Below are 12,982 nucleotides of genomic sequence, written 5' to 3'. Positions count from 1 at the left end.
GAGAGGAAGAAGATGATGTTGCCTTCATGGTTCCATTGCTCGAGGTCATAAGAACCTAGGTTATTTTTTGTTTTGAAACCCAAGCCGACTGGTCGGTTTTGGTCTATTGTGGTCGGTTGGCTTTAGATTTGATATCAGAACAAACCAGATTCTCCTCACTTTTTAATTATTTTGAAACTTGACCGTTGAATCGATATAAGGCCATGTGTCACTCTCACCGAACTGGACATAACGATGGCAGGTCTCTTTTTGGCAGTAGAGGATCTGAATCCTTGATTTGAATGTTGATCTTCTCATGTTTTTAATACAAGACATTTTATTAGAGAAAATTTTTAGTGATAAGGTAAAATGAAAAGTAAAGAAATCACAAAAATTCTATTGGATGTTTAATTAGAAGTTGGGCATAGCGCAAGGGATCAAGGGCATTATTGACTTCATCCTATGGGTGTCAAAACATTAATGATTGATCCTAGGATGGTGGCTGACAAGAAAAACTTTCCCCAATAAACATTCATAAGGGTTTCCTTTATGAAACCTTCACAAATTACACCCCATGTGGAAGGGTGTGGGTGGTTCCTTTTGTATCGTTGGCATTCCTCATTCAAATCCAAAGAATTGGGTTGAAGAAGATAACCTCCTATGGTTGTCCGAGAGTGTGATCCCTGCACTAGCTCGGGGGCCAGTGAGAGAGTTCGTGGAAGCATTAACATGGGTGACATTTTTGCCTTTCATTGGGGAGGTGGTCATTTGCCTCCCCCCCCCCCTTTGTGTCTAGACGCAACGCACAAGCTACCAGAGAGAGTTCTTTTTCCCTAAATTTATGAGACTTTGAAGGTGGATGGAGGAGTATAAAGAGGAGATAAGGATTTTGTTGTACAAATGAGTCTTTTGCAACCAGGGATCCAAATATCCCAACTTCTGAAAACACAGAAAGTTAAGACTTTCTTTCAAAGTGTTTATTACTACCCCATTGACTCCCCCACCACCCTATTGGGCCGAAGTGAAATCCAAAAGGACGGTGGTGGTATGAAGGGAGAATCAGACGTTGGTCTCTCTAATCACAAAAGTAAATGTTTGAACTTGCGTAGCTTCTAGCCCAATGGACCCGTGAAACTCACTAGGATAAGCAATATTATTAAACCATACAAAGCAACAAGCAATGAAACGTAAACCTCTCCTGACCATACAAGTGCATAGCAAGCCTATGCAAAGGGTTTGATTTGATTAGAATATGCGAAGTCCTACAAAGTATACAAATGGAACCTAACCATACATGTCCTCGAATTATATCTTCTAAATAGTTCACACTAACAATCCATCCTTCTCCCCCTGCCCGAACGAAACCCTAAAAAGCATACATCCAAAGCCAGAATTGGAGCAACACAAAAGGTTTCAAATCCCTGCTTTCCCGCATAAAAGTAGACATCTTAGAAATCCCAAAGCAGACAATGGAGGGTCTTGTTTATTGATTAAATTTGATACAGGAGGGTAAGCCCACTACTTGATCAAATAACAGAATATTGTCAACAAAAAGGAACACAGATTCGATTTCTAAATGGTGTCTCATCAATGACATAGAGGTAGAACAAAGCATGGATTTGCCATCTTGGAATCGTACCGAGAAAGATCACCAAAGGCCAACCGCCAAGAACCAAGGGGCCTTAAGGGTTACTTTTCTTGTGCTTTATATGGTAATAGATCCGCCATCCATTTTCAGATATAATGGATGTAGAAAACTCAAATGACACCGTTTTACCCTCATGCGTCGGGCTCCTCTACTGCCGAGCTGCCCGCACTGACAGTAAAGCAGCAAAAAGACTGCCTTACCCTGCCCGAGCAGGGGTAAGGCGATCTTTTCCGCCTGGCTGTGTGTCGGACGAACTGAAATAGGGGCAGCTAGGAAGTAGAGAGGATTCAGATCCTTTACCTCAAACCATCCATCTCCAAAAAGAAAAACAGAGAAGCAGAAAGGGCTTGCACTTGTCAAAGAGGCTGGCAAGAATCTGGTAGCAGTGACACCTATATAGCATAGAATTAATGTGCACGCACCAAGTCTCTACACAGGCCAATCCACTTGGTCCTCTATGACGGCCACAGATCAGTCATCAGCCAGACAAGGGCTCAAATCCAAACCTTTAAGTTGCCCTAGTCATTTTCAGGTCCAACCTGGGTGAAGGAGCACTACAGAAGAGGGGACAATCCTTCCTGTGCCATTTCACTAACAGGTATATGTGGAGATCAATGACCCCAGTCACTTGTGAAACAGGTTGGTAGGAGGATGATCCTCTGATGACCAAGTGATTCCTGTTGATGCTTGGCACTCCGATTTCTTATTAGGGTAGAAAGTAGAAACTACTCCAGGTGAATTGAGAGATACATGTTCAGCAAAGCCTATTCTGAATTTGAAGTTCGGATTAAATTCTCCTTTTTTTCAACTATACAGTGGAAATGAAATACACTTGTTATTCTTATATCTAAGAGACACAGATAGCTTTGTAAAAGCAATCCATTCCAAACAAAACGTTCACTTATCAAAAAGGAGGAAAAAGAACAGTGAAGTACCGTTTCCAGTTCTTACTCCTGTACAGGGGATATAAACCATCAACAATAAAAGGCTTTTACAGAAGTAAAACACAGTGCCTATTCATATATGGACCAACTCACTGGTCTGCATTGATTCCAAAGATGCGAACCTTGTGCATGTTTGGGAATTTGGCAACCACCAGTATAAACACAGCAAGAGTGTTGAGGAAGAGCATTGGGTGTTGGTAGTCAGTTGTGTGCGAGGCAATCAAGAACCTGCAACAGAAACAATGAGTTGATGACATGGCTCTTCAATATGTACTACTACAGAAGACTGGGGCATCTCATTAGATTTATATTATTGAAAGTAATAAATAAATTAGTCCACCAGGCCAGAACCACACCACTATGCAACACCGCCCCCCCCCCCCCCTAAGGAAGGGGGGGTGGTGTATGTATAATTGGCTTCCAACTCTGATTGTTTCTTTCCATTAAAAAACTCACACTTTCACTTTTTAGACTGTAAACTTCCACATTAAATCATAGTTTCACACTGCACCAGTGGTAAAAATAACAGCAGAACCTACCATATCCAATAGCACACTGACCCTAAGTCAGTAAAGTGACTGTTGATTCAAACATATGACCCTAAGTCTATTCAATTTCTACAGCAAGGAAACCCTCTTTTCCTTCCTCTCACCTTACTATAGAAATTCTCTCTACTAATGTGAGCTCACTCTCAAACAATAATTATTCTTTTTCTTTTTCATTTTTGAACAAAAATAATCGGAGTACTGGAATCAAACTACCAAGAAGGGGGTTGTTCAGTCAGACAACTCAGTCTCAGATCCATTTCCATTCACATGAAAGTCTAAGTTGTCTAACCATGAATTTTAGGATTCTCAGAGCCCATTCAACCTTTCTGCTTACTGTCAAGTTAGTCCTTCAATGGGTGTAAAATGTGGTTATACCACTCATTAAAAGCCACACCTTCAGTTGCCAAGCCCAATTAAATACATCTCAGTGGTAACAATTCTCTACAAGCCAAGATAAAAACTTCAACACAATCTCATAGATTGGCATAAGGCGGCTCCCTAGAACCCAGGAAGCTGAAGTAACAAAAAATAATATAGACGATTAATGTGGTCAAGGAGTTCTGAAGCAGAATCCAAAATAGATCCAAGTCCTAAGAGTATTACTTGGTGTGGACTAAACTAAACTTTGAGCAACATCAACTTTAGTGTTATTTTTAGCTAGCTCTATGTTGGCACTTTTAGTTATATTCTGTTTTTTGGGTTGTCTTTCTTTTAAGACCATGAAAATAGAATTAGTTATACTGTCATATATTATTTAATATATATCACTCCTGCCACTTTTCAGTAACTTTTTCTCTACTGCAAGGGGGTGGGGGTTGTTTTCACCTACCCAACAAGACTAGGCAGTGTTAAAGCCAAAGTAAGTGACCAATGTTAATTTGCATTGAGGTTTGTATTTCCTTTGTTCTTTTCTCTTATTATTTCAAGAGTTTTACTTAAAATAGAAGTCCGAGACAAAATCCGATCAGGTAAAGCCCATACATACAAAGTCAATGTAGTTGATCACACTATAGGATGAATTTAAACTACTGGTCAAGTGCTAGTTATGAGATGAATCTAAATCTTTCAAGATCTGATGCCTTTAGTAACTGTAGGTGTGGCTTGTAGACCTCAATTCATGCAAATCCAATAGATAACCATCTCTCCATGCTTCTTCTAAATCTTTATCCTCTCTCTGCCCACATCCAATACCTTAAAACCATACATATTTTTTTCCACAACATCCTGTAAACATCAATTACACCCACAACCTGCACACCCATACCTACTAACTAGCTTTACAACAACAGCTTTGCCTTATCCCAACTAAATGGGGTCAGCTACATGGATCCTTGCTCTCCAATCAACTCTATTCGAAGTCATACTTGCTACAATGCCTAAGCTATGCATGTCTTTCCTCACCACTTCTCCTAGGGTAATTTTATGCTCGCCCCTAGCTCTTTTGGTGCCTTCCATCTGAATCAAATCACTCTTCCGAACTGGGGGCATCACAAGGTCTCCATTAAACCAAGGTACTAAAACTCGGAACTTGGTCCCTTGAAAAACTGAGTTGAGCCGAGATCTCGCCGAGTTGGTGCATTTTTTTTTTTTTCCGACTCGAAGCCTCAACTCGGTGGGTTTTAGACCTAGTTTGGGTCTGAAACTTGGTATTCAGCCTATTTTAGACCCACAATGGCACTATTAGATTTTGCAAAAACAAAATCCAAATAGGAGTTATGTACCTGTCAAACTTAATTTGGTGTGCACGAATGCTGTCAAAATCGCTCTGAATGAAAATATTTTCTTGGACATCAAAACAAATGAATATTTTATTGCACTTTTGGTTTTTAGCAATGTTTTACCATATTAAGATTTATGGAATTTTTAGATTTGAGAAAAACCACAACATTAGAAAGTTGAAAATTGCACCTATCGTCGAAAATCCAGTTTTTGTTCTTGAACTGGGGGGTTGATTTTTTTTCCTTTTGGAATTTGATTTTTTAACTATTTTTATTGGATTAAAAAAGGGGGGTATTTGCTTATTTATGAATAATATCTTAAGTAAATGAAATACAAAAACATTTACTTAAAAGATATTAGGCATAAATAAGTGTCTGTCTTAATTCCTGGCCTAAATAAGTGTCTGTATACCAAGATTTTCCACCAAGATCTCGAGATCTGGCACTCATATAAAGGAGTTTGGATCGAGATTCTCGAGATCTCAGTCGAGTTGTTGCACTTTTGCAACTGGTATGCCAACTCGTCTCGATTTCTCAAAAAACCAAGAAACTAGCCGAGATCTCGGCGAGATCTTGCGAGTTCTCGAACTATGCATTGAACATGGCCATGCCACCTCAAACACCTTTCTCGAAGCTTGTCATGTATTGGATCTACCCCCAAACCAACTCTAATGTGATAATTTCTCACTTTATTCCTCCTAGTTTTGCCACACATCCATCTCAACATCCTCTCTCCGCTACGCTAAGTTTATCTATGTTTCCATTGAGCATGGCCATGCCACCTCAAACGATTTTCTCGAAGCTTGTCATGTATCGGAGCTACACCCAAACCAACTCTAATATGTGATCATTCTTCACTTTATCCCTTCTAGTTTTGGCACACACCATCTCAACATCCTCATCTCCGCTACGCTTAGTTTATCTATATGACATTTCTTAACTTCCCAACATTCCGTACCATACATCATAACCTATCGAATGACCATCCTATAGAATTTTCCTTTAAGTTTTAACGGGATACACCAATCACATAGCACTTTTGAAACACCTCTCCACTTGATCCATCCTAATTTAATTCTTTAAGCAACATCATCATCTATATCACCCTCTTTATTCATGAATGAGCCTAGATATCTAAAATAATCACTTTGAGTTAACGAGGTTGTGAATATCACATTGATATCCACAACCTCGTTAACCATCCTAGTGTTACAAAAGTTACACACCATGTACTCCAGCTTTGTTCTACTCATCTTAGGACCTTTGATTCCAAGGATGATCTACATAACTCCAACTTGACGTTAATCCCTACTTTTGTCTCATCTACTAAGACAATATCATCAGCAAAAAACATACACCAAGGATCATCATCTTGTATGTCTCTGGTTAAATCATCCATGATAAGCACAAATAAGTAAGGCCTTAAGGCTGATCCATGTAACCCAATTGTAATTGGAAATTCACAACCTTGACCCCCCCCGCCCCGCCCCGCCCCGCCCCGTTCTTACACTTGTTAGCACACCAATATACACATCTTTAATTATGTCCACATATTTACTTGAAACCCTCCTTTAGTATATGCCAGATTAACTCTCTAGGGACTCTGTCATATGCTTTTTCTAGGTCAATAAAGACCACATGGAGATCCTTCTTGCACTCAATATCTTTCTTCCTAAGTAATAGCTTCCATCAAGGATCTTCCAGGCATAAAACCAAATTGGTTCTCCGAAATAGTAGCTTCCTTTCTCATGTGGGTTTCAATAACCCTCTCCTATAAATTCATCGTATGACTCATAAGTTTTATGCCTCTATAGTTATTGCAACTCTGAATGTCCTTGATGCAGATCCAAGCCTCCACGAGCTGAAGAAGCCACCCTAATCATAGGGCCTTAGCTGGGAGCCTTAGTTATTTTAGCCTTAGTTTATTTTCTGCTTTCTATACTTAGTTTTTTTTTTTTTTTTAGTTCAATTGTAAACTTAAATTGAACCGGTTCATACTTGGTTCAATTTAAGTGAAATGATCCTATTGGCTGATAGGGTCTTATATCCTAATGGTTACTTAGGAATCTTTTTAAGTTCAGGTGTTTTAATTGTTTTAAAGTGTTTAAATCAGACCCCTCCACGATTTCTGTAGGAGGAGGACTTATAATAGTTTTAGGAATCAGGCCCTTAGGCCTATTATATTAATAAAACCATGGGAAGGCTCCCCCCACATTATGCAGACTTAAAAAATTCGATTCTGCTTGCTGCTATGAATGCTGCTGTAATGCTCCTTTGAGAGTGAACCTTGTGAGTAATATCAAGGTGGAAGGGATTGGTGGACTCCGATCGACTCCTTGCATCTTGTAGATCGGGAGGTCTTACTTCTAAGTGTCGTCAAGATGCCATTGAAGAACCTGCAACTCCAATAAGTAATTTTACTGTTTTAGCATTTTCCCTTTCTTCTTCTTACCTTCCAACCTAAGCCATACTTATTCCCAATTGATCCACATTAAACCCTAGGTTGTCTAAAGACTGTCCAGCCCTATTCTACCATCCAAATCCTTCCAAACTTCAAGCATAACACCCCCACAGTAGCCCGCCCCTCCACTCGATCCTAAGTTCTGCCCCCATTCCTATCTCAAACCCTAAAATCCCCCCCAATCTCCATTAAGCCCAAAAACCTAGAACTTTTAGATCCATCACTTCCAGCCATTATCACAGCCTCATACCTTGGCCGAGTGGAGTTCCCTATCAGTACAGAACTCGACCTTAGCCCCTTGCCTTAATTCCTAGTCTAAACCCTAGATCCCATCACTCTCATCTTCCCCAAAACCCGAAATCCGAAATCCGAAACCTTAATTTTTTTATTTTTGTTTTCTCATTCAAACAACATTAAACATATATCATTGGCTTCCCCTAGACCTGCCTAGCTTTACCATCTATCACACCTAGTCATTACAAATTTACAATTACCCTAACCCTAACCCTAGAATTGACCTAATTCCCCAATTCTGCCCAATCGGCCAGCTGTTTAGGAAGGTCCTGGTTCACTTGTCTCCTAGTAGACCTTTGTCTATCTAGGACTACATTAGTCCCCTTTATTTTTGGAAATTGGGACAACATCTCCACTCATCTGGCGTTTTCTTTGAGCTCATAATCTTATTAAACAGCTTGGTTAGCGAGGGTAAATTATTTTAGCCTAGAATTTCAATTGTCCAGCCCTAAACCCTTCTCTTTTTAATGGGCACATGCTAAACTCTACACTTAATCCAGATTCTTAATCATATCACTTTTGTGCAACTTCTCAGATTCAAACTCCGCCACTAAATTCTTTTTGGCACATTTTTTTTTCCAGTTTTGACCCTTAAAGTCCTTCACTGATTGATAAGTATATACAAATAGAACCTATACATGTGGGAACCCAACCCCTCCCCAAGCACTCCCCCCGCCAGTGCTGAGGGATATGCAATCATAGTGGCCACGGCGTCTAGGCGATCCAAGGGGTTGGTAGAGTTCAAATTCAAGGCGACACCAACTAGGAGACCAAGGCGTCCAAGGCGACACCAACAGTAGGGTTATATTCTAATGATCCAAAGAAACCTCAACAAATGAAGGGGACAAGCAAATCCACATCCAAAAATACCTATACATACCCCAGAAATGAAATTCTATTAAAAAAGCTAGATGTAAAATTAATTTATTGGCATCATTCGTCTCAGTTCATGGTGCATATGATAAGGCAAAGAACCTCATCTTATTTTAATCAACAACGGGTAAAACAAATTCGAGAATAATGGTTATTGCATGGAGCTGATGTACATTGGCTGTCCAAAACCAGCCCCAGGAGTAGGGATTCTTTCCCACACCAACAGTAGGGTAGGTGTAGGGATTCCCCCTACATCAGCATAAATCGTGGGGTTAGGTGTTGGTCTTTATATAAACTTTTTTTGCTGGAGTAGTAGTCCTAATTAGGATTCCTAGTTTAGTTTTAAATCCTAGTTGGGAATTCTAGTTCTACTTTGAGTCCTAGTTTGAGTTTGATTTTTAGTTTCTTTGTTCAGCCATTGAGGCTATAAATATAGTTGTAATTGCTCAAGAAAGCCCACGATTTTGATGAATAAAAGAAATTACTTTCAGCAACAATATTGTCCTGAGATAGGCTGAGAGGGTGAGATACCCAGGCTGAGATAGCCTTCCCTTTCCCCCTCCTTCTTCCCTACTCGATCTCTTCTCTTCTATTTTCTGTTTTATTTTTAAACCTGAAATCAAGCAATCAAGAGTGTGTTCTGGAGTCCTGCAACAAGGTTTTGAAATTCTAGAGTCAAGCAATAACAGTGGTTCAATATTGACCTAAAAGGAAGCAAATCAGATCTGTCAGCCATAGCTGTTTCTATTTTCTGTTGACAATTCGAAGATCCATATCTCAGCTATCCTAATGCCAATAGGACTGAGATTTGGAGAGTTGTTCTTGCCCATTCAAGCAGCATCCTGGGAATCATATCGGCTCACTGGTTTAGGGTTTTCTCTGCTGCAATCTCAATCTGTAACTTCTCTGCAAGTACTCTTCGGATCAGTATCATATTCAAGGGGTTTATTCTTCTTCTTGAAAGCTCCACTCGATCCAGGTTAGAGGTCCATTGTGCTGCTGAATTAAGTCCTATCCTTAAACCTCTAATACTGATTCTATTACTATTTTGGTGGACTGTTAATCGATATTTCTCTGCTGGATGTTTGGATCTGCTATTGAGGATTATCTTCTGAGGTTAGGGTTGTTTACAACCTAGCCTTACATTAGGGGCATTGTCTTAATCATGGACCGTAGGCTCATTACCATATATTCATTATCATCAAACAAGAGGAATGAAACAAATTCAAGGACAGGAGAGAAGAAAAGCCAAAGTAAAAATATAAACAACAATGCATAAAAACATATAAAGGACATACAAGATGATGACAAACAAACAAACAACAAATCTACACTGCGGGGCTCAAATAAGCCAGTCATATACTTCTTAACAATTCATAACTAAATTTTTATATTCCAAGAGTCGAGATTTAAAGGACATCAGGAAAATAGATGACCAGAACTGGGAGTTTTCTTTTTATGCTTTACGTTCTTCATGAAATAAATTGATTTTGCCAAAGTTAATTAAAAGATATCCCCCTAAAAGGAATCCATTTAGAGTATTGCAAAATGTCAATGACATTAGGTGTTCAAAACATTTAAAATTATGAAAGATTAGCCTTTCCCATAATCTCATACAAACATCCCAACGAATTAAAAACAAAACAAAAAACAAAATAAAGAAGTCTAGGATTCAACTTAAAATTTCAAAATTCAGCAAAATTTGTAACTATAATAAATCTACGAGCCAATACAACCATACTACACCAAAAAACTTTTCCAATACCCAATAGGCCAACACCATCCAATAGTCCAGAAGTTGAAGCCATGAGAGTTCAGCAAAAAATTGCTCTATTAAGCCATGTCGCGCACTTCAAACTACAGAATTCTTCAACTACATTTTGCCAAGATTACCCACGTTAATATTTTTCAAGGTTATCCTCTCTTGTCAGAAAGAGTAAGCCATAGTTGTGAGTTGTGACTGCTAAATGTCAATCTTCGCTGAAAGCCTCAAAGCAGGAAATATTCAGTCTAAAAATTTATCCTAGAAGACCAAGTGCCATTTGGCGACTTGAAATTGTATGCATGCTCACAATGGGTTTTGACCATCGACAAATTATGGAAAAAGGCTAGTGTTCGATATATCGTACAAATGAATGAACCAAGGACCCATATGGGCATTCTCGATGAAATCATTGTTCAGATGCATTATATAATTTTCAGAATATAGACACTAAAAAAGATTATATTCTGGAAGTATACTCACAGCACCAGAGGTACAACAGTCAAAAATTTCCTATTACGAGTTAGCTGCTTGCCGTTGTCTACCTGCTCCCACCAAGTCAATCTATTATAGATACCCTGATCTTCAGCAAATGGTGTTCCCTTCTTCCAGTGAAAGAAGTGATAAGTAACCTGAAAGAAGAGCCCCAATCCACAATCATGATAAATAGAGGCATGGAAATTAAAAGGAACAAGTATACTAGAACAGTAAAAGCAAGAGCAAAACTTTGGGTCTGTTAAACAAGATCTTAAACATTTTGTATGATAGTAAAGCAATAGAATCCAGATCATAAACAAGAGGGAATCAATAGAAATGGATATATTATGCTGCCTAATAGAATAAAACAAAAGGTGGTGCGAACCAGACTAAGACATGATATGATTCTTCATCAAATTGAAAAGGACAAGCATAAACACTAAGACAAATAAATAGTTATTCTCAAGCGCCAGTATGAAATGCCCAGGTTTGAGAAAATGCACAATAATAACTAGGTATTATGTAAGAGAAATATCACTGCATCGTATGGTTTCTTCAAGCTTTAAAATACATATGATTGCCAATTTGAGAGACAAAAATACAATAACATAATGACAGACTTTTAGCAACAGAATGACCAATAGAATCTTCCAGATATTTACGAAGCATGGAAAAAGTCCGTGTTATGCCACAATTACTATGAATAATCTAGCTTACCGCAGTTTTAATAGTATAGTCAACTCTCTATCCCAAAATAAGAGAAATAAAGGGGTTACCCAGAGCACGAAGCTCCCGCCACTGCGGGGTCTGGGGAGGGTCATAACGTATGCAGTGTTACCCCCGCTTTGTACAAAATAGATCCACCTAATAGATATCTCTTATTAAGCCTGTGTCCTATCATTTGCTCCTTGTGAGGTGAAAGTGAACCATACAAACCATATAATTGGAGAAGGCTCAAAATTAAATGAGAGAAACTACTACGGCAAACAAACCACAATTCATGGTTAGAACACCCCAAAAGATCAAATGGTGTTCTCGGTACTATTAAAGAACCTAATGACAACATAAAATAGCTACAAGTTGTCATTGATCCTCGTTGAACTATTCACTTCCAGTCAGCACTACCCTCTCCCCCGCCCTCCCTCTGTTCCCCAAATAATATGATGGCTCAAAATCCCCATGTGCTATGATCCTTTTGCAACACACATTCGCCAACCTCATCGTTCATGGCCAGTCTAAACCCCCGATGGGGTTCATGGAAGAATAGGTGGGAGCTGGGATGGGAGGGGTGAAAAACCCCCTTCACTGATCCATTTAACCAAACAGACAAGACAACCTAAAATTCAAGTAACAAATAAAATAAACACATGAAAACAGATCAATCAAACGTAAGCCATAAGAATTGAACCTTGAACCTATACCTAAGCCCTGACAAACCTAAATCACGAAAACAGAATCCCAATATTGCAAGCAAGAAAACCCTAGAGTAACATCAAATCTACAATTGCAAAAATTAAAAAATAAAAATAAAAGGAGAGAAAGGGACGATAAGGGGTGATGCTTACGACGAAGTGGCAGAGATTTACAACAGTCCAAGCCATGCCAGGGGTACATCCGAAGACAGAAAGCACCATAAGCCAAGAGAAGAAGACGATCAAGATGTATGTGGTCCAAACACCTGGATACATGAACCACTCCGTGTTTTTGTTCAGATCGGGAGGGGGAACTGCGCTTACGTATAGTTTCCCCATTCTTCCCGATGAAAAGCCCAATCCATCCACCATTAATGAAAAGATCAAATTGAAAGCTCCCTCTCCTTACCTCTCTCTCTCTCTCTCTCTCTATCTCTCTGTCTCTCTTCGTCTCTTGCAGTAGCAGAATAAGATAGCAGGTTAATATCGATGTTTGTTGTCAGTAATAAGGATTATCGGAACAAATAAAAAAGGGATTTCGTGAGGAAGACGAAGAAGAAACCAGAGGAGCTCAATAAGTTTTAAGCTCGGCAAGGTATATAATATAATATTACACACGGAAAGTCGCACAGAAGAGGAACATAATAAATAAATAAATTAATGTTCGTTCGTAAACTATTTCTGTATTTCATTTCAATAAATAGAGGTAGATAATTCGGTTGGTACAGGTCGGGTGGGCGAAGCCGCGTGTAGGGGGTTCCCCCGATATTTAGGGTTCAATTCTTTTTCTTCTTGAGCAACTTAATTACCATAATACCCCTCATCAGTTCTCACTTTTCACCACCCAGTAGGACAGTTCCCCCCCC

The 12,982-nt window shown here is 39.1% G+C and overlaps 1 protein-coding gene across 1 annotated transcript; it reads right to left on the bottom strand.

Annotated features, from left to right (window-relative positions):
* Positions 1-2,397: 2,397 nt before the first annotated feature.
* LOC122648833 (ORM1-like protein 2) lies at positions 2,398-12,612 on the bottom strand. The gene is made up of 3 exons (XM_043842097.1): positions 12,270-12,612; positions 10,711-10,859; positions 2,398-2,799 (listed from the first exon to the last, which is right to left on the bottom strand). Exons 1-3 carry the CDS (start codon positions 12,486-12,488, stop codon positions 2,661-2,663), a joined length of 507 nt encoding a protein of 168 aa, XP_043698032.1. The 5' UTR covers positions 12,489-12,612; the 3' UTR covers positions 2,398-2,660.
* Between the last annotated feature and the right edge of the window lie 370 nt (positions 12,613-12,982).

The sequence above is a fragment of the Telopea speciosissima genome, chromosome 1 (genome assembly GCF_018873765.1).
Source record: "Telopea speciosissima isolate NSW1024214 ecotype Mountain lineage chromosome 1, Tspe_v1, whole genome shotgun sequence".
NCBI classification, from domain to species: Eukaryota; Viridiplantae; Streptophyta; class Magnoliopsida; order Proteales; family Proteaceae; genus Telopea; species Telopea speciosissima.
The sequence above is the reverse complement of the archived record's forward strand: the minus strand, read 5'-3'. Positions and strand labels throughout refer to the sequence as shown.

Coding starts and splice junctions, on each gene's coding strand:
- LOC122648833 (XM_043842097.1), bottom strand. CDS start 12,488: ATGGTGGATGGATTGGGCTTTTCATCGGGAAGAATGGGGAAACTATAC. Junction 10,860..12,269: donor TAAATCTCTGCCACTTCGTC/GTAAGCATCACC, acceptor CTCTTCTTTCAG/GTTACTTATCACTTCTTTCA. Junction 2,800..10,710: donor ACTGTTGTACCTCTGGTGCT/GTGAGTATACTT, acceptor TTTCTGTTGCAG/GTTCTTGATTGCCTCGCACA.